We start from the raw sequence: 21555 nt of genomic DNA, 5'->3' as shown, positions 1-21555 counted from the left end.
TTTGACCTCTGGAATATCATATTCCAAGGCCTCTGATACCTTCATGTAGAAATTGCTAGATCTTGTGTTATTTTGATTGTGTTTCCACAGTACTTAATTTGTTTCTTTCTGGCTGCTTCCAATATTTTCTCCTTGACCTGGGAGCTCTGGAATTTGGATACAATATTCCTAGGAGTTTTCCTTTTGGGATCTCTTTCAGGAGGCAATCAGTGAATTCTTTCAATATCTATTTTGCCTTCTGATTCTAGAATATCAGTGAATTTTCCTTGATAATTTCTTGAAAAATTATGTGTAGGCTCTTTTTTTTGATTATGGCTTTCAGATAGTCCAAGATCTTTTAAATTGTCTCTCTTGGATTTATTTTCCGAGTCAATTGTTTTTCCAATGAGATATTTCACATTGTCTGCTATTTTTTTCATTCTTTTGGTTTTATTTTATACTTTCTTGATTTTTCATAAAGTCATTAGATTCTATCTGCTCCATTCTAATCTTTAATGAACTGTTTTCTTCAGTGAGCTTTTGAACCTCCTTTTCCATTTGACCGATTCTGCTTTTTTAAGACTTTTTTCTCCTCATTGGCTTTTTCTTCTGTTTTGCCATTTTGGTTAGTCTGTATTTTAAGGTGTTATTTTCTTCAGCATTTAGAAAAATGGTCCCCTGTAGCAAGCAGTTGACTCAGTTTTCATTATTTTCTTGCATCACTCTGATTTCTCTTCCCAATGTTTCCTCTACTTCTCTTACTTGATTTTGAAAATCCTTTTTGAACTCTTCCGTGGCCTGAGACCAATTCATATTTTTCTTGGAGGCTTTGGATGTAGGAGTTTTGACTTTGCTATCTTCTTCTGTTTTGTCAACAAAGTGAGATTCTATAGTCTGATTCTTTTTCCAGTTTTTGCTTGCCATTTCCTTGACTTCTGAGCTCTTTAATGAGGTAGTTCTCTGCTTCCAGTGGGAATGGAGGTGTACTGTCAGCTGCTTGATCCCTCACAATCTGTGGACCTAGAGCTCCAAAAACAGCACCTGCTGCTGCCCCTGCTACTGTTGTGTTGCTGTGGCTCCTCTGCCTTCTCTGCTGCCCAGGAACTAGGGCTGAACCACTCTACTTTCTCAAATAGGTCTGACAGGTTTTCCCACTGACCTTCCAATTTGTCCTCAGCATTTTGGGGTCATGAATTCTGAAAACTGCCACATGTGCCAATGATTCAGTTCCCCCTAGGCCTGCTGAGGTCCTATCTGTGCTGGTGTGGCCCAAACCGGAGTGTACTCTGCTCCCAGCTCATGTGATAGAAGCCTCCCTTCAACCTTCCAGGCTGTCTTGTGCTAAAGATTTGTTTCACTCCATCATTTGTAGGTTTTGCAGCTCCAGAATTTGTTTACAGTCATTGTTACAGGCATTTGACTAGACTGGGGGGGGGAGCTCTAACAAGTCCCCACTTTTACTCCACCATCTTGGCTGTACCCTCTAATTAGATTTAATCTATAGTTCTATGGTCCTTTACTAAATATGATTTTATTGCATTATGATTTGAAAAGTATGCTTTAACATTTAGGCTTTTCTATATTTAACTATAAATTTTTTACTCTCTAACATACGGTCAGCCTCTATAAAGGTGCTGAGCAAAAGGCATATTCCCTTCTATTACTGTTCAATTTTTTCCAGATATCTATCATATCTAATTCATCACTTTTTAAAGGTACCACGAATTGCTGAGAAAAAAAAGGTGTATTCTGCTCCATTCCCATTCAGTCCTCTCCACATATCCACCATATCTAGCTTACGTAAAAATTTATTCACTTTCTTAACTTCTTTCTTATGTATTTTTTGGTTAGATTTATTTAGTTCTGAGAAAGGAAGATTAAAGTTCTCCATTATAACAGTACTATTATCTGTTTCCTTCTGTAATTCATTTAACTTTTCTTTTAAAAATTTAGATGTTATATGATTTGATGCATATAAGTTTAGTATTAATATTATCTATGGTACCTACATTGTCTGTAGTACCTTTTATCAAATTGTGGTTTCCGTCTTTATCTCAATTAAATTTATTTTAGCTTTAACTTTGCCTGGGATCATGATTGCTGCCTTTGCTGTGATATTTTTATCATCTGAAGGAAGAATAATACATTCTACTCCAAACCTCTATTTTAACTCTGTGCATATCTCTCATTTCTAAAAGATTTTTTTTCTCTTGTAAACAACATATTGGATTCTGATTTTTAATCCATTTAACTGCTTTCATTTTACAGATGAGTTCATTCCATTCATATTCAAAGCTATAATTGCTATTTGTGTATTTTCTTCCATTCTATTCTTCCTCACTTGTCCTTCTCAGCCTCTCTTTTTTGCCTTATCCCCTCCTCACACGTCTAGTTTGCTTCTAACCACTGTCTCCATAATCCACAGTTAAAAAAAAGAATATCATCCTTATCCTCTCCCCCTACCCTACTATTGCTTTTTCTACCTGCCCCTCTAGGAACCCCTCCTTTTTCCTCTCTTCCCACCATCCTAAATCTTAATCAACACACCCTAGATTACTCTAAATCTTTTAGTATATGCTGTATCTTTCTTTTTGTAATAGATATACTTGGGGTATATGTCTAGCAGTGGATCTCTGAGGAACTGGGTATAGATGTTTTAGTCAATTTCATAGCATATTTTCAAATTGCTTGCCAGAACAGCTGGAATAATTTGTAGTTTTATTGGCATTTTATTTTTCATAAGCCTGTCATGGGATCATAAATTGAAACCTGGAATGAACTTTAGAGTTTATAATCCCTTATTTTACAGAAGAAAGTGAGACCTAATAAATAAATAAAAAGAAAGTGAGACCTAATGAAGCTGTGACTTAACCTGTCTAGCAAAGACAGTAAATGTCTAATATGGGATTTAAACCCAGCTCTTCTAGCTCCTAATTCCAGAGTTATATCTATTATACCATGACACTCTCATCTTTTTTTTAAATTAACTTTACTGATTTTCTAGGTGTGTTGCAAAACCTCTGAGTAATAAGTTATTTTAAAAGGAGTGCTTTGTATACTTTCCATTGTATTAGCTTATGGTTTTAAATATATATTTTACAATCATATTTCAGAAAAAAATATATATACATACATATCAACATAAATGAACACTATATTTTATAGCTTTCTGTGTATCTCACAAAGTGCTCATTTAGTTTTTCTTTTTATTAATGAAATTTATTATCCAATAGTATATTACATATCATTACATTGATTATTTCCCTTATATTAAGGGTCATAGAATCATGAATTTAGGCTTTGAAGGAATTTCAAATGTCATCTAGTTCAACCCTTCCACTTTACAGATAAAGAAACTGGATCCTGGGGAAATCAAGCAACATCCTCCAAGGTCATACAAGTGTATCCTATGTCCCATTCACAAATCCTGCTTAGTTATGATAGATGTGTTAGATATATTTTTATTTACATTTTGTGTTAACATTCATTAATATATTAGTCTATTTCTCAAATTTATATTTGTGTATTTTGTGAATTTGAAATTTTTTTTACCTTTAGAAAGGTTGTCTTCTTATTTCATTTGTAAATATGTCTGGATCTGATATATTTTCACAGATCAAGTAGGAAAGTCCCCACTATAATATATCTGACAAGTGGTTATCCAGATTCTACTTCAAGACTTTCAAGAAAGGAGAACACATCAATTCTGGAGATAAGGAACCTGAATGAACCCATTTCAATTTGGGGCACCTATAATAGTGAGAGGTTCTCCTGCTATCAAAGCTAAATTGGCCTGTTTGCAATTTCCTCTCATTTGAACTGGTTCTGCCCTTTCAGGGCAAGTAGAACAAATCTAATTGCTCCTCCACATGACATCCCTTCAAACACTTAAAGACATATCCTTCATCTTCTCTTATCCAAGTTAACCATATCCAACTTCCTCAGACAACATGGATTGAAGGACCTTCAGTTTGACTTCCTGTTTTACTTCCTCTCAATACTTTCCAGCTTATTGATTTCCCTCCTAAATGCTGGTGCTCAGATCTGAACATGATTACTTCAGATGAGGTCTGACAAGGGTAGAGTACAGTCAAACTATCTCTTCCTTATTCCTATAATTCCCTGTTCTTGCTCATATTGAAACCCAGGATGAAACTAGCCTTTTTGATTCCTGTATTACACTGCTGACTCATTGATATTGATATCTACTAAAATCCACAGATTTCTTTTAGAACCATTGTTTAACCATGCCTCATCCATGGTTTTATTTTAAATATCTCTAGGAGAATAACGGGATGAATGCCAGGATGAAGGTATCTGTCCTAGCCATTCAGTGGCGTAGGACACAGAAATCTTTCTGTTGTCTCAGCTGCATCAATGCAACCATGTCCCAATGAGGCCTTAGGACAGAGGAGAGATGTTGTCAGTCAATAGAGCTCCCTCACTGGGCACACAAGGAGGACCTTGGGACCAGAAGGATATAAGTTTATTATTGGTGACTCTCACATGTGCCAAGGTGGAAGCCCCATCACCCCTTACCTTTACTTTAATGCTTAAAGCTCTTTTTACTTAATTTAATCAGTCCCAATGAGATCAGTCTAGGATCCCAGAGTTATGGGAACTTTGGGGCAGAGGGCCCCTTAGAGACCATCTAGTCCAACTTCTTCATTTTACAGATGAGGAATGGGGCCCAAAGCAGGAAGGTACTCCCCTAATGTCAATGACAGAGCTGGGACTAGAGCTCAGGTCTCTCCTATATGCCATGCCACATAAGTTTGTTTCTCAGCCAAGAGGGAGAGAAGGGGAACATGAGTGCAGGGGAAGTCCAACTTTTGGAAGCCATGGGTGATGTTTGGGTTCTAAGGGATGATAATTGGTCTTTTGGGGAATAAGAACAGACAGGAGAAGTGGGCAGGATGCCTTAGGGACAAAAGAAGGACAAAATACAAAGTAGGGGATCAGATCTGGGAAATATGTAAATGTCCCAGATTATCTCTCCTCCATTTTCCCTTCCTAACCTCTTCCTACCTGCTATGCCCCCTACCTAACCTCTTTCCCTTAGACCAGAGAGGAAAGTCTGTATCTGTGTCTTGGAGTGTCTGTGAGGGGCTGCTTTGGAGAACCTTTGAAGGTTACCCAAGAAAGTAGGTAGCTGGATTAATGGATAGAGCTAATGTGGATTCTTGGCTAAGAGATCCTCAGAGAGGAGAGTTGGGATCCCCAGTTGTTTTCTTATAGAAAGACCAGAATTCCAGGGAAAGGAGGGTGTGCTCCAGGGCAGAGAAAAAAAGGGCTTCTGATGCAGCAAGGAGGATTCAGGTTATAGAACCATGGGATCATCAGATCTTAAAAATGGAAGGAGGTCATAGATATCATGCTATCCATTCCCTCACATCACTTTATAAGATGCAATTTCTTTAAAAGCTAGAGTGATGCATTTAGTTATGGACTTATAGGATTTTAGAGACAGGAGGGACCTTTAGCCATGTAATGGAGGCAATTCCTAGATTGAGTTGGAAGTTGGATTAGCTAACCCTTGAGTAGCAATCATCCTGTTATTTTTTAAACACTTCTTGTCGGGGAAACTCAGTCTCTTTCTAGGCAATGCCTTACATTCTCAGACATCAATGGAACACAGACAAGCTGTGTAGATCCTAACCTATTTACACCTTCTTATCTGGTACAAATCTTCTCCATGTTTTCCCATAAATTTTGAATAGTGTATCAACTTTGAATATTGTAAACTTCTTTCAGTCTTTTAATATTAAGTGGGTGTCAGTATTGACCAAGGACTGTTTATCTGTTACCTTTCCCTTACAATATATGACTCATTCACCCTTCCCCCTTTTTCTGATCATTGCCCAATAACTATATATCATATCAGGAAGAGCTTCTTGTTGAACTGAAATCTCTCTTCTCTCACCCTTCCAAATGCTACCCTTGCCTACTAAACACAAGGCTGTCTTCTGTGCTACATAGAAAAATCTTGTTAATAGATTCTTCATCACCCCATCTTCAGAATTCTGTGTGTAAGAGATTGGACTTACTTTTCCAATTCCTCTTAATACCCTATACATTAGGAAGGTGGGTCCTAGTTATTAGGATCCCAAGATCTTGGAACAAGTTTTCTAAGAGGTTTGAGACTTTAAAGAAGACAATCAGTATTTCTTGACTTTTCTTTTTTAAAAAAAAGATTCCATTTAGACACCATGTCCTCCACAGCTTTTATTCATCTGAGTACTTCTTATATGACAATACTGTCTATGAAATAAAACACTGAGAAATGTCCAATTGGGTGAGTAAAAAGATAGAGTGGCCATAATGTTAGCACACATTAAGTGAAAACAGTTTGGAAAAAGAGATTCATGGAAAATATGAGGTTTGGAAAGCAATTCGGGAAAAAAGAAATTTTCTATTTTGAGTCAAGACCCTTATCTGATCTACTTTAACATGTGTCAAATGAAGCAATTGAATCCTAAGTATATGCAGTGACTTGTCGTGATATACCCAGCTAGTATGTAGCTGGCAGAGGACTTAAAGCTAGAAATTTAGATCTCCTAGTTAAGTTTCCTTTCTGCTGATCAATACTACCTTCCCTCAGACTCACCAGTAATTTGAAAGCTTACTCATAAGAGCATTTTTTTTCCTTCTTTGAGGGTAGGTGCTAAGGTTCCTAGCAGGCAGAAACTACAACCAGTTCCTAATCTCTTACCACATACAAAGTTGACACTATTGTGATATTGTCAGTGCAGTTACTGCTCTGTGGAGGAGTGATTTTGATAGAATCAGTTAGAAGAGAGATCAGCTATTACTTTTTTTTTAATTGTCATCTTGTTTCAGTTGTGTTCAACTCTCCATGACCCTAGTTCAGATTTTCTTGGCAAAGATATTGGAGTGGTTGCCATTTCCTTCTTCAGATCATTTTCCAGATGAGGAACTGAGGCAAACAGGGTTAAGTGACTTGCTCAGGGTCATATGGTTAGCATGTCTGACTCATAACCAAATCTATAACCTATGCAACATGCTTGAGGAGTCATCATTCACCTTTGGCTTGAAGATCTGCAGTGAGGGGGAACCCAGCTCCTCTTGAAGCAACCCTTTCAACTTTGATATAGCTGTTATCATAGAAAAGTATTTTTTTCCTATTGAGCCCATGTCTGTTTTCCTTTAACCTCTTCTCATCCCCAGTTCTCTCTGGACCTCATGGAATAACTCATTGAGGTGAGCTGGAGGCGAGTGATTGTAGGTATTTATTCTGTACCCAGATTAATGGCTAGGGTATGTCACAATGCCCTTTGTTGCTTTTTTATGTAGTCCTTGCCTTTTGGTATTTTTCCAAGAAAGGGATGATGGAAGAAGTTCATGACAATAGGTCTGAAAGTTTAAACAGAAGTTTCTAAGGAAGTAAAGAAGGCAGTATATGGGGTGGGCAGGGGAGAGCAGTGCAGTGACTGCAATGTCCTTGATTAGACAATATTTCTCCTTGTTTGAGCTTGTTTGGTGGTGTAGTGTGGAATCAACCTAAGTCAGACAGATTTGAATTCAAATCATTCATCAGCTTCTTCCTAGCTGTGTGACCCTGAGTCATTCACATAACCTCTGCTTCAGCTTCCTCATCTGAAAAATGGGGATCATGTACCTTCCAGGGTTATAGTGAAGATCAAAGGAGTTAATATTTGGAAAGCACTTCAGAAACTTTAAAGTGCTTTAAAATGCTATTTACTATTTTTATTATTATTGCTTTCCTTACCATATCCAGTGAATCGTTTCTAGACATTTTTAGTTATCCTAACTTTTGTTAAAAATTCTCCTTGCCTCCTTATGATTAAGGAGAAATTCATTGATCAGTCACCTCCCAGAGTCCTACAATACAATAGGCACCATTCCATAGCACTAGTGCCTTGTTAACATGACCCCTATTGAGGAAGAAGGAGAGCAGAGTGATGAATGCTCATAAGCATGGCTCAAGCTGCTTCCTAGGATTTATCTACCAAGTCCTAGATAGTTTTCTATCTGCTCTGATGGAGGGAGGGCCTTCACTTACCAACAGCACTCCATCCTGCCAGGTTTTTTATATTTGTTTTATGATCATTACCACAACTTGCATGAAGCACTTTGAGATTTGCAATGTCCTTTACATGCATTATCTTACTTAATCATCATGATGCTCTGTGAGATATACTATAAACTATAAGCATGTATTCCCATTTCACAGATAAGACAACTGTGGCTCAGACAGATTAATAAATTTGCCCATTATCACACAGCTATATAGGTATCAGAGGCCAGATTTCAATGAATCAATACCTCTCCTCATTTTAAGTTCAAACCCCTGTCTGAAAAAGAAGTGAGAATAGATTTACAAGAAATGGTAAAGAATAAGCTGTTATATGTTGCCATTTTCCTCATCTGTAAAATGAGGGTGTGGGTCTTATATGGGTAGGCCACAGTTGTGAAAAAAATCTAGGAATCTTAGTGGACTTCAAGTTCAATATTCTTCAAAAGTCTGAAGTAGCTACTTCAGATAGCATTGATAGAATCAAGTCATCCATAAGGATCATATACTTTCCTCATGAAAGGCAACAGAAGGATATTGTACAAAGCAAAGTCATTCTTTGAAATATAGGGTACAAGTCTAAAAAAGACTTTATTTTGTCCATAATTCCAAGCCAAGTTAGAGAAAAGTATGCATTTGCAAATAGGGAAGGGTGCTTTTATGGTGCAAGTGGACTTCTGAACATGAGGCATTTCCCAACTGTACTTAAAATATATAGCAACCATTTGTCATTCTGAGTTCAAACTGAGTCAGCTACTAGTCTTGGGAGACAGTTTATTGGGTTCTGTAGAGGAACAGTGAGTACAGACTACTTAGGGTGCTAGTTAATCATTGGATTTAAGTTCCGAGAAAGTGTGACCTCTGTCTCTGGTTTTCTTCCATTAGATCTGGGGCCAAGGAAGGCAAAAAATAGAGAATGAACATGACTGCCTATCTATATTGAAATATAGTTTTATTGTGAAATGTAGCTATTTATTTTTATTGTGAAATGTAGTTACTTATTTCAAGAGCAGGAAAATCTGTGACACCATAGGTATTGAAGTCTGGGAATTGCAATTTTTAGAAAGTGTATTGAAAAACTAAAGCCTGTATCAAGAATTTCAAGCTGTGTGGGGAACTAGGAAAGTTTATCTTGAAGAAGGAAATATTTATAATGGATAGTAAAATTATTTTTAAATATATGGAGGAATGTCATATGATAAATTAGCTAAGCCAAACAACAAAAGCCGGACTGGTGAATATTAGATGCAAAGAGTCAGATTTCAGTTTCTTTTAAAAATCAAAGTTGATAAAGTTGACAACTCTTCATCATTAGAATGTGTTGTTTTGTAAGGTCCTAACTTTCCCATCTTTGGAAGTCTTGAAACAGGGTCTGGTATTATCACTTGTCAGTGATTCTATAAAGAGGATTTCTCTTTGGATACAAGCTCCATCATATGATCTCCTGGAGTCTTTCCATCTCTGAGACCTTATCATTACCAGCTCTTTCAGGTTGTTCCCATAACACAACTGATAGGTTTTTCTGCCCCATTCCCCCCCAAAACCTCACACATTTGGTAATCCTTTGTTTTAAGGTTAGCTCACTATTAATCCCTTGACCACTACTATCTAAATCTTTGTCAGGGTTAATATGTCATTGTCTCTTTAGAGTAACATGACTTTATGAAAAGAAATCTTCAAGAAAATATTTGTTACAAGTCACTTGGTTCCAGTGATTTAATCTCCATTTTCTTTTTATGTTGATGCTAATGGTAACCTCAGATAATTCTTACAGTCAAAGGAATATGAAGGGAAAATTGTGGAAACCTTTATGTAACCTCTTTTCACAGATAAAAATCCTCTAGCACTTTGACTAATATCTATCTTATTCATAAAAAAATGGCTGAAGGAGCAACTTTGAGAGCTACAGACTAGTGAGTATCATGTCCTTCTGGACAAGTTGATAGGACATATAATGTAATGAGGGGTAGGATCATTGTGTTCTAATGCATATGATAGGAAACTCCTTAGGAATTATCTATTAAGTTATAAAAGGTCATTGTGTTCCATGTGAGTGGAAGGAGTTCCCTGTTCTGATAAAATCATAGTTCCTTCATCAATTTCCATATATGACATATAGTTTCTGTCAGGAAATCATGACTAACTAATCTACTTGATTTCAATATAATTTTGTTAAATGGATCATAGGAAATTGGAGGTAGCCTTTGTATTTTTTAAAAAGCCTTGATCAAGGTTAAATATTTTAATTTTCTTTTTGCATGTGAAATCATTATGAAACCATATGGAATATTTGAGGTGTGTTTCTTGTGTCTTCTGAGGATAAAAATTTGTCAACCATGTACCTATTTCTATCCATGCAATAGTTTAAGTCCCTCAGGATGTTTTACATCACTTTAAACTTTAAAAAAAACCAGCTTGTGGTACACTGCATACAAGAACATCTCCAAGTTTTCCAAGTAATGTAGTCAAGCCAACTCTAGTATTTTCTGAGAACTCAGAGTGAAGAGATATACTGGAATAGTGAAAAGTTGGTCAATAGCCTTCCTTTCATATAGACATGTGTTAGTCAGTACATGGATCAAATAATATTCCAAATGATGCTTAAAATTGTTAAGTGTGAACTCTTAAAGTGCCTGTGACTCTAATGCTATTTACATAGGTAGACAAAATTTCTTCCCTGGGGTTTCCCTATATTATTGAAATTTTAGGTCGTCTGTATCTGGCCACCAATGTCTTCTAAAATGTGTCACTTATTATGCTGGATGATGAGAATACAAATTCAAAAAGAACAAGAGTAACTGTTCTCAAGGAAGTTCAGTAGAACCCAGTAAGGTGAGGAAAATGACCTATATACGGATTAGTAAATATTTATGTATATGCTAATCAAGTTACCTAACAGATGAGGCAAAATCAATTGTTTTGTAAGATTAGCAAGCTAGACATTCACTAAGTGGGAAACAACAATTACAGAGATTTCTGCTGTTGGGGTGAGCATTCACTCCCTTTCCTTTTCCTTCTCTCAACTTTATGAAAACCTTGGAGAGGGGAATTAGGAAACAGGAAACTAGACAGATAAATTTGGCTTCTTCTCTAATTTAATTCTGCTCCACTCAGATAAAAATGGCTATTACTAAAAAGTCTCATTTTTTTTTCAAAACTACCTTTTCTTGATTCCTGCCCTGCCCCACTGTGTTATTTTGCTGCCTCTAATCCACAACAGAAGCAAGAATCCCACCTGAAATTTTCTAATCTTGATTATCTCTGTGCCTTTACACAGAGGACTGAGGAGAATTGAGGGGGTGCCAGAAAGGAATCCCAACACAAAGATATCATCCCCCATTTGACTGAAAGTACACCATTAGTTTAATTTAAGCATCTTTAAGAGTGATCTCATAAGATGCTGATAATTAGGGAGGGATATAGATAGACTTAAAACTGTAAGAAACTTTAGAGATAATCTCTCTAAATTTTTTATTTTATAGTTGTTGAAAATAAAATCCAGCAAGTAATTTGTTCAAGAGATACACAAGTAGGAAGCAAGCAGCAGAGGAAATATTTGAAACTAAGTCATTTGATTTCAACACAGAACTTTTTCCACTATGCTGTTGGGCACACATATCCCTTTGCCAGTCAATTAGCAAACATTTATTAAGTGCTTCCTATGGGCCAGACTCTATGCGAAGTTCTGGAAATATAAAGAAAAAACATGATTTATGTCCCTGAAAAGCTCATATTATATAGAAGGACTAAACATGCCAAAATTATATATTTTCTAGGCAAAAGTAATCCCAGGGGGAAAACATGGAGGAAAGAAGTTGAGGCAAAGAGGCCATGTGAAAGGCCTCTGAGAGAAGGAAGTGAGCAAGAAAATTATTCCTGGTCTGCAGGATAGGGGGTGAAAAAGAAAAGAGATGAAAGATGGAGTGTTATATTTGATGAACAGCAAATAAGTAAGGGGAGTTATATCATAAAGCACATGGGGAATAATACAATGAAAGAAGACTATAATGGCACGAAGAGATAAGATTATGAAGTTTTAAATTCCAAACAGAGGATTTTAAAATTGATGTAGGAGGTAATAGGGATCCACTGGTATTTATTGAATTGAATTGGTGACATGGTCAAACCTATCCTTGAGTAAAATCACTTGGCAGCCATGTGGAGGATAGTTGTGAAGGGAGAAAGACTTGACAGAGAGACCAATTAGAAGACTATTACAGTAGTTCAGGAAAGAGGTGCTAATGGCCTGAACTAGGATGACATATTGTGAGTGGACAGTAGGTGACATATAAGAAAAATTCTGTGATGGTGAAAATGATAAGATTTGGCAATTACTTGAATACATGGAGAGAGAAGAATTAAAGATGATATTGAGGTTTGACACTTGGGTGACTTTTAATGATGGAACGCTCAACAGTAATAGAGAAGTTAGGAATGCAGAGAGGGTTTGGGAAGAAAGATAAGGAGTTCTGTTTTGGATATGTAGAGTTTGAGGTGTCAATGATTCATTCAGTTCAAGAAACTGAATTAATAATTGGTGATGTGGGCCTGGGGCTCTGGAAAGACAATAAAGGTAGGGACATAAATCTGGGGAATTGTATGCATATATGTGTGTGTGTATGTGTATGTGTGTGAATGTGTATATGTATGTATACACATATATGTACATACATGTAAATATATACTGATAACATCTATATCATATTCATGGTCTAATCAGCTATGAATTATCAAATGAGCTACTATAAGGGAAAAGAGAAAAGCATCCACAACAGCCTTGAGAGATACTTGTAGTTAGGAGGCATAACACAGATTGAAATTCAGCAAAAGTAAATGAAGGATGGCCAGAGAAGTGGGAGAAATAAGGGAGAGCATTGTCATAAAAAACCCCCCCAAAACCCCAAAACTACAGATAAAATATCCAGGGGAAGGTGATCAGAAACATCAAATGCCTGGAGAAGAGTAAAAAAAAAGGTTGAGTATTGAGAAAAAGTCAGAATAACTGACAATTAACAGATCATTGGCAAGCAGAAAGATTTCAGAAAAACTTGGAAAGTCTTACATGAACTGATGCATAGTGATATGAACAGAACCAGGAGAATGTTGTACACAGTGACAGCAATATTCTTCAATGAAGAACCATGAATGACTTATCTAGTCTCAGGAATTCCAAGACAATCCCAAGGAACTAATGATGAAGCATACTATCTGCCTCCAAAGAAAGAACTGATATTGATTGAGTACAGACTGAAGCATGCTAATTTTCACTTTCATTAATTTTTCTTCTTTCATTTGAGTCTTCTTGTGACAAAATGACTAACTTGGAAATGTTTTCCATAATTGCACACGTATAATCTATCTGATTGCTAACTGTCTCAGGGAGAGGGTAAGGGGAGGGAGAAGGGATAGAATTTGGAACTCAAAACTTCAAATAAAAATGTTTAAAATTGGCTAAAAATTTATTGGAAACTTTCTATAGAGCAGTTTCAGTGGAATAATGAGGTTAGAAACCATACTTCAGAGGGTTTGGAAGTAGATGATGAGACAAATATTGCTGACAACACTTCAGGAAGAAAACAAAATCCTGAGGAGATGGAACAGATGATTGGTTAGATGGTTTGGGGTGGAGAAAGTTATATGTAGAAGATCTACTTCCCAGCTCCCCCATTCTCTGGCCCTACCAGGTAGTTTTGCTGGAGAGTTGAGCTAGAAAATGGACCATGCCTCAGTCAATGGTATTGATGGAGGCATACAAGTAAGGGACAGGAGTCCTGAACTATTCTTATTCTGAGGCCACTTACATGGGCCACAGTCTCAGAGTAAGAAGAAGGAAGTCAAGCAAAATTACATGATTATAGAGAGGATCTATGCTATTTCCCAAGACTACATTCAGACTGTTGTCCTTTGATCTTTGATGAACTTTGTTTTTCTAGCCACAGTAAAGAACTCTCTCCTGTGATGCTGGGCTCTCCCTCCAACCACACATCACCAAATTCTGCCACTTTCATCCTTGTGGGTGTCCCAGGATTGGAGGCAATCCATGTTTGGCTGGCAGTTCCACTGAGTGTCATGTATACTGTGGCCCTACTAGGTAACATCCTTATTCTGACTGTGATCTGGGCAGACACAGACCTGCATGAGCCCATGTACTATTTCTTATGTGTCTTAGCTGCTGTGGATATTATCATGTCAACTTCTGTGGCCCCAAAAATGCTGACTATTTTCTTTTCAGGCAATGGGGGCATTGGCTTTGCTGCTTGCTTCATTCAGATGTACATTGTCCATGCAGCAACAGCTGTGGAGACAGGGTTGCTTCTGTCAATGGCCTTTGATCGCTATGTGGCCATCTGCAAACCCTTGCATTACCAGACCATCCTTATACCCAGGACAATGCTGGGCATTGGGGTGGCCATTATAGTGAGAGCAATTATGGTCATGACCCCACTGAGTTGGATGGTAGTCCATCTGCCATACTGTAGTTCCCATATAGTCCTTCATTCCTACTGTGAGCACATGGCTGTAGCCAAATTAGCATGTGCAGACCATATGCCCAGCAGTCTCTATAGCATGATTGCCTCCTTTATCATTGTAGGCTTTGATGTGACTTTTATAGCTACTTCCTATAGTCTGATCCTTCAGGCTGTGTTCAACCTGTCCTCCCAGGATGCTCGGTTGAAGACACTCAGTACATGTGGTTCCCATGTGATTGTCATGGTCCTTTACTACCTACCTGCTATGGTATCTATCTACATGGCTTGGTTGGGGCAAGACCTGGTGCCCCTGCATGCTCAGGTATTGCTGGCTGATTTTTACCTGGTTATCCCTCCTATGCTGAATCCTCTCATCTATGGCCTGAAGACAAAGAGGATCCGAAAGCGGGTATGGAATGCAGTGGCCATCACCTTCACAAGTCTTAATTGCCTGAATCCTAAGAAAGAGAAAAGACCTAAGCAGGTATTTCCTATAGGACATGCTGGATCCACATCAGGGGCATAGGCACAAGAGTAAGATGGAATGCTGAAATGTTGCCTGATATCCACATTCTTTCCCAAATGAATCCAGATAAGTGCTACAATCATTCCTAAGTCTTTTTTTCACACTGATGATGACATTTCAGACACTGAGATAACTAGATTTATTGTTTTGGATGTCGAATGCTTTTTAGTCTTCAAGCATCTACTGCTAGACCCTTTTGAAATGCAAATTCTCCGAGGAAGGTCTTTAGTAATTATTGTCCATCACTATTCTAACCCTCCTATATTTTACTTCTAGAGCTATCACAGAAGACTAGCCTGGGGTTCATTAAAATTGTTACTTAATCATAATGTGTCACAGATTTCAATGTTATATTAAAAATGAGTCTGTGGAGTCTATCTTATGTCCATAAATTGGGGAATAGATAAATAAATTTTGGCGCACAAATATAATGGAATATTATTGTATTGTAGCTATGTATGAGTTTGAGGAAATAAAAGAAGTGTGGGAAGATTCATATTAACTGATGCAGGAAATACATACATACTGGTTATAGCAATGTAAGCAGAAAGAAAAATAACAAAAGAAATTGAGTAATGACTAAGTTTGGTCATGGCTAAATGTTGAGAAAACATAGCTCTCTATTCTCTGCAGAGGTTGGGGCAGCATACATGTGGAATCTGAAATGTGCTATTGGACATAATGCAGATATTGGCTGGTTTCTTTGAACAATCCTTTCCTCACTTTTTTTTAAATGGGATGATTCTCTGTGTGAGGAGGAAGTGGGAAGGAATATATTCAGAAATGAAGAATGATGCAAAAATGATACAAAAGCAAAAGATACCAATGAGACTTAAACATATGAAGTCCATCCCATAGCCCTTACTGTAAAAAATAAGAGGTAATTGCAGAGATTAGCTTAAAAAAACATAAGAAGATCTAACATATTTAATGTGCTGAAACATTGACAGAAATCAATAATATGGCATGGCAATAAAAATTAATATAATTTTGGGTTCTAATGAAGGGGACATCCTATCCAGTTCAAGACGGTTGATAGACCCATTATATTTGGTCCTGGTCGGACCTCATTTAGATTATTATGTTAAGAACTATGCACCATTTAGAATAAAGGATAAGCTGGAAAGGAGGGGAAGCAAGGATGCTGTATGAGCTATCTGAGCAATGATGGAAAAAACTTGATATATTTAGTTTAGAGTAGAGACAGGATAGCTGCTTCAAATATTTTTTCAGAATTTAATTTTTAAAGATTCTGAATGATAGGCTAATTGGAGAAGACTGGGGTTGGCAATTTTTGGGTTTATGGATTCAAAAAAACCAAGTACAGAGCTGCTTCATGTATGACTGAAGATGAGGCATCAATCAGCAGCATATATGAGAACACAGCCTCATATATATATATATATATATATCCTAGACTAACATTTCAAGATAGGCACAGCTAGATGCATATGTAGAGAGGGAATGGAAAATAAGGGAGGAAGTGCAAGTACAGCAATTTATATAATAGTAAACAACACGTTCCTTTACAATGGAAATCTTTGAGCAGAGGCTGGATGGTCATTTTTTGTATAAACTACAGAAGAGATTTTTGTACAAGTATATGTGGATGGGATAGGCACTGAGGTTATTTTCAAATCTGAAATTCTGTGATTTTGTGAAATTAATCATCTGCCAATCAACAAACATTTCTTTACTGTTTACTATTTGCTGGTCACTATATTAAGTTAGGGAGATATACAAAGAAAGGCAAATACAGTCTTGATTCTGAAAGAGTTTACATTTTCATAGGGGAAGAAAACATGTAAACAAATAGTTCCATTAAAAGACATGTACAAAATTGATGGAAAATAATTTTTGAGGGGAATACTCTAGCAGCTAAAGGAACCAGGGAAGGTTTCTTGTTGAAGGTGACTTTTACTCAGAGTTTTGAAAGAGACTAGGGATTTTAAGAGGTAACGACAATGAGGCAGAGAATTCCAGACATCCAGGGTTATGTTGGAGCCAGCTCTAACAAGGAAACTAATGGTTAAATTCCCAGTATAAGCATTTACACCTCAGAACTTGAAAACACAAATCGTTTGTTTTTTTTGTTTTGTTGATTTCTTGATTTGAGACAGTCTTACTAATGCAAATTAAAGTTAAAAGTATGTGTGCATATACTTTCCCCTCACATCATTTACCAGAATACCCCTAAAAAGCCCAATAAACATTGTCTGAGTTTTGCAAATGTGCAATAGAAAGCTTAGAGAATGAAGTCATCACCAGACTGGATGCCTGGTAACTGTAGAATGATAGTGATGATGATGATAAAAACTGGCATTTATGTAGCATTTTGAAGTTTGCAAAGTGTTTGATACCTTTTGTCTCATCTGCGATTGACCACACCCTTAGTTGCATCTAGTACAAAGGCATGGTACTGAGAAACAGTGTATTTATTATGTATAAGAATATCTGCTAATCAAGTTACCTATTGGATAAGTCAATTTAAATTGCTTTGTAAAGCTGTAAATCCACTAATTGGAAATGATGATCACAAGGATTTCTGCTTTTGTATGCAAAGGTTTTGGACATTCACTTCCTTTCTTTTTCCTCCTTTCACCTTGTCATAGCTTTGGGGAGAAGAATTAGGAAGCAGATCAGATAAATATGGCCTTTTCTCTAATTCAGTTTAATTCTATTCCACTCAGTTAAGCAAATGTTTATTATTAAAAATCCCCAGTTTTCTTCAAAATAAGTCTTTCTTGATTCTTGTCCCTCCCCTACCTCAGGTTTTAGTGCTCCCCCTAATTAGGACCTGAGTCCAAATCTCACCTCAGACACTTGACACTCACTAGCTGTGTGACCTTGGGCAACTCACTTAACCCCAATTGCCTCATCCTGGGTCATCTCCAGTCATCCTGATGAATATCTGGTCACTGGACTCAGATGGCTCTGGAGGAGAAGTGAGGCTGGTGACCTACACAGCCCTCCCTCACTCTAAAAACAAAGTCAAGTGCAAGTCATGTCATTATTTCTCTGATGGTATGGTCTTCTTTGGCAATGAAGGAAGAACACACACACACACACACACACACACACACACACACACACCTTGCTTTATTTTTAATATATCTTGTATATTTTTATTTTTATATGTATACATGCCCTCTTCCCCAACGTAATGTAAGTTCCATGAGGGTAAGGATTGTTTCATTTCTGACTTTATTCTCAGAGTCCAGCACATAGCCTAAGGACATTTACTATTTGATTGATGAATTAATTGATTAAGGCCCCATTATGTGCAATCCATTATCAGTGGAATTCTTGATGGGAAAGGCATGTGGGCTGATCATTTTCCAGAAGTGAGAGATAAAATATAAATAGTTTAATAGAATGTGACACCATTTTTCATAAAGTATGAGTAAAGACAAATGAGGGACACCAAAGTATTACCCAGACTCAATGTGGAGGATTTATAGAAATACAAAAATCTCATGGGACAATAAGGTATGAAAGGTTTTGAAATGGACCAGTGATGGTTGTATCTGTAGTGATGAGATGATAAATATAGTGAAGTAAAATTGACCTTTGGGCAAGACACTGTGCTGAGTAGTGAGAATACGGAGCTAAGCTGCAAAATCGCCATATCCCACTTTTAGACCAGAGGCTTCTTGAGGGCAGGGATTTAAAGAAATTTGTCTGGATATTTTCCTTGTCCTCTCTTTCTGTCTTTTATTATAGTTCATCTCCATTATCAACAAACATTTATTAAACTTGGTATATGCCAAAACTGGTGCTAAGCTCTGGAGAAACAGAGAAAAGCAAAAGCAATGCCAATCCTCAATTTGCTTACATTCTAACAGAGAAGACAATAGGCAAACAACTGTGAATGTATAAAATCTATACTGTGCAACTGGGAGGCACTAACAGGGAAGTACTAGAAAAGGATTGTTGCTGAGGTGGGATCTGAGCTATCTTGAAGGAAGCCAAGGAAGCCAGGATTTGAAAAAGAAAAACATTCCAGGCACAGAAATTTATCGCTTATCAAAAGGCACAGAGTTGGGAGGGAGATAGAGTTTTGTGTCTGAGGAGCAGTAAGAAAGCTAATGTTATTGAACTGAAGTGTACTCAGACAGAAGAAAAGTTTAAGTTGATTTGTATGCAAGAGAATTTGAGGGAGAGGCCAATTTTAATTGGTCAGCATAGTTAGGGAAAGTTTCATAGAGGGAGGGGCCCCTGCTCTGAGCCCTGAAGGAAGATAGCAGTACAGTATATCGAAAAAAGTCCTCCAGCAGTAAGGAATCTGGGTTCAAATCCTTTCTGTGATCTTTATTACACCTATGACCTTGAAAGAGTCACTTAGCCGCCATGGACCTCAATTCTCTCGAGTGTAAAATGAGATGATTGTACTAGATGGTCTCTGTGGGTCTCGTCTACCTTTAGATTTAGGATCATGCACAGATTTCCATTAATGGATTTTGCATCAAGTAGTGCTCTACAAGCAATAGATTCTTTAAAAATGTCAATTTTTTGATATGATTTATGGAAATGATTAGTAGCAAATGAAGACACAATAAAATTAAGGAACAGCTAGTAGTCCTGTTTGGATAGAATATAGGATGTATTGAGAAACAGGGCAAAAAGGCTGGAAGGGGAATCTGAATGCAAATTATAGAAGATTCTTCAAATGTCAGGCTGACTAAAGAGTTTGTATCATGTCACAATAAGGAGTCAATGAAAACTTCTGAGCCATACAGTGGCATGGTCAGTGCTGTTTTAGGAAGAGCATTTGGAAATTATGTAAGGAATGATAGAGAGGGAAGAAGTCAACTGTAGGAAGGCCAATTAGGAGACTCTCATACTGCTGTTTCTCAAGTTCAGAACTTTGCTTCTCATCTGGGTTATTTTAAGTGGAAAGACATTCAGCCATTGGCTTTTTTCTCACCTAGTTGACAAGGTCAGTCGAGTCTAAGATGACTGAGAGAGATTTCAAACTTAGGGGAAGTGGGAATTTTATTTGTAGAAGAAATAGATCAACAAAAATAGGTTTTGAGTGGAAGATAATGAGATTTTTTGAGGTATCAGTAGAACTTCAGCTGGAGAAATCCATCAGGTGGCTTGACGTGAAAGCAAGATATATTGTTGGTTTGACATGAAAGGGAGTTATATTATTTGCTTTAGGTTGTATCCCGTTTACTAGAGATTTGGTATCAATCATCCCTTTTACAAGCAAGTTCAGACTTCCTCACAGGGAGAGGAAATTCATTTTGTCCACTGCTCTCATTTCTCTCCTATTCTCTCCACTACCACGTTCATATGGCACCTAGGCCCCTTTCCAGAAAGGAGAGAATAGGAGAGAAATGAGAGCAATGGACAAAATGAATTTCCTCTCCCTGTGAGGAAGTTTTTTTTTTTTTCTAACAATCATCTTACCAAAATCATAATGGCTATTGAGGAGGTGGTGAGTTCTCCATCATGATATTCAATTAGGAAGAATTACTGCTCATGGATGTTGTAAAGTGGATTTCTCTTCAGGTTGGGTGTGGACTCTCTTTCTTCTGAGGCCTTTTCCAGTGGAATTTTTTTTTTTTTATTCTGTGATAGCTTTATCAGAGTAATGACCAGGTACTTAGGAAAACCTTATTTCCTTCTTCCCTTCTGCCTCCCTTCTCTCCCCATCTTGGCCCCTTGCCCTAATATTCTCCTTTCTCTTTGTTTATCCCATCTAAGGTAGAAGAATGAAGGGATTGAAGACTAGGAGGTGACATCAGGTTTCCTTATATTGACCCACTTTGTACCTGGCAGGACATACTGCATTGTAGGGAAGAAGGACTGGAAAAGGAGTGAGAGAGCATAGCAAATACTACATACTGTCAGTCTTCTTATGCATAAATGTTACTTTGGAATAATATTAGTAACAATAGTAATGATACTGGTGATAATAATAATGATATAGATAACAGGATTCATCTTTGAAAAGTAACAAGTATAGAACATTGCACTTTCAAAGTCACTATTTCACTGATTCTTCATAGCATCTCTCCCACTACCCAACATAGCTAATATTCTTATTTTCTAAGAAAGGAAAGTATGACAGGTTCAGTGAACAGCTTCTATGTGTTCTTAGAAAGCATGATTCCTGTCCATAGTGAACTTATAATTAGGTTGAGAAGAGGTAAGAAGAAGCATCTGTCTAGGAAACAGAGCTCATTTTTTCTTTCTGTGAACCTTGTAGTAGTAATTAGGCCTGGACATACAGGTGGTACTGACTTGTCCAATGCCTGTGCATAACATATTGCCCCTTACAGATACACACACATACAATCCCTTTTTCACTGATCCCAACCATCTTGCCCCTCACTCATTCACTTAGTAATTGTCCTAAAATGCAGCAGAAGATTTGGAATGCTGATATATTTGTAGATACTGTTCCCAGGCCCAGACAGATCTTCAATGTGAACTTCTCATTTAACTGTCCTGCCCTTCCACTCTCCTCCCAGGACATAGGTGTTAAACTCTTTACTGTCTTTCGAGGATCTAAG

At 37.2% G+C, this 21555-nt stretch overlaps 1 protein-coding gene across 1 annotated transcript; it reads left to right on the top strand.

Annotated features, from left to right (window-relative positions):
- Window positions 1-13981: 13981 nt before the first annotated feature.
- LOC140507624 (olfactory receptor 52I1-like) lies at window positions 13982-15031 on the top strand. The gene has a single exon (XM_072615642.1). The coding sequence runs from the start codon at window positions 13994-13996 to the stop codon at window positions 15029-15031; it is 1038 nt and encodes a 345-aa protein (XP_072471743.1). The 5' UTR covers window positions 13982-13993.
- Window positions 15032-21555: the final 6524 nt, after the last annotated feature.

The sequence above is a fragment of the Notamacropus eugenii genome, chromosome 5 (assembly GCF_028372415.1).
Source record: "Notamacropus eugenii isolate mMacEug1 chromosome 5, mMacEug1.pri_v2, whole genome shotgun sequence".
NCBI lineage: Eukaryota > Metazoa > Chordata > Mammalia > Diprotodontia > Macropodidae > Notamacropus > Notamacropus eugenii.
The sequence above is the reverse complement of the archived record's forward strand: the minus strand, read 5'-3'. Positions and strand labels throughout refer to the sequence as shown.

What these genes read in the sequence shown, in the direction of transcription:
- LOC140507624 (XM_072615642.1), top strand. Translation starts at nt 13,994, where the DNA reads ATGCTGGGCTCTCCCTCCAACCACACATCACCAAATTCTGCCACTTTC.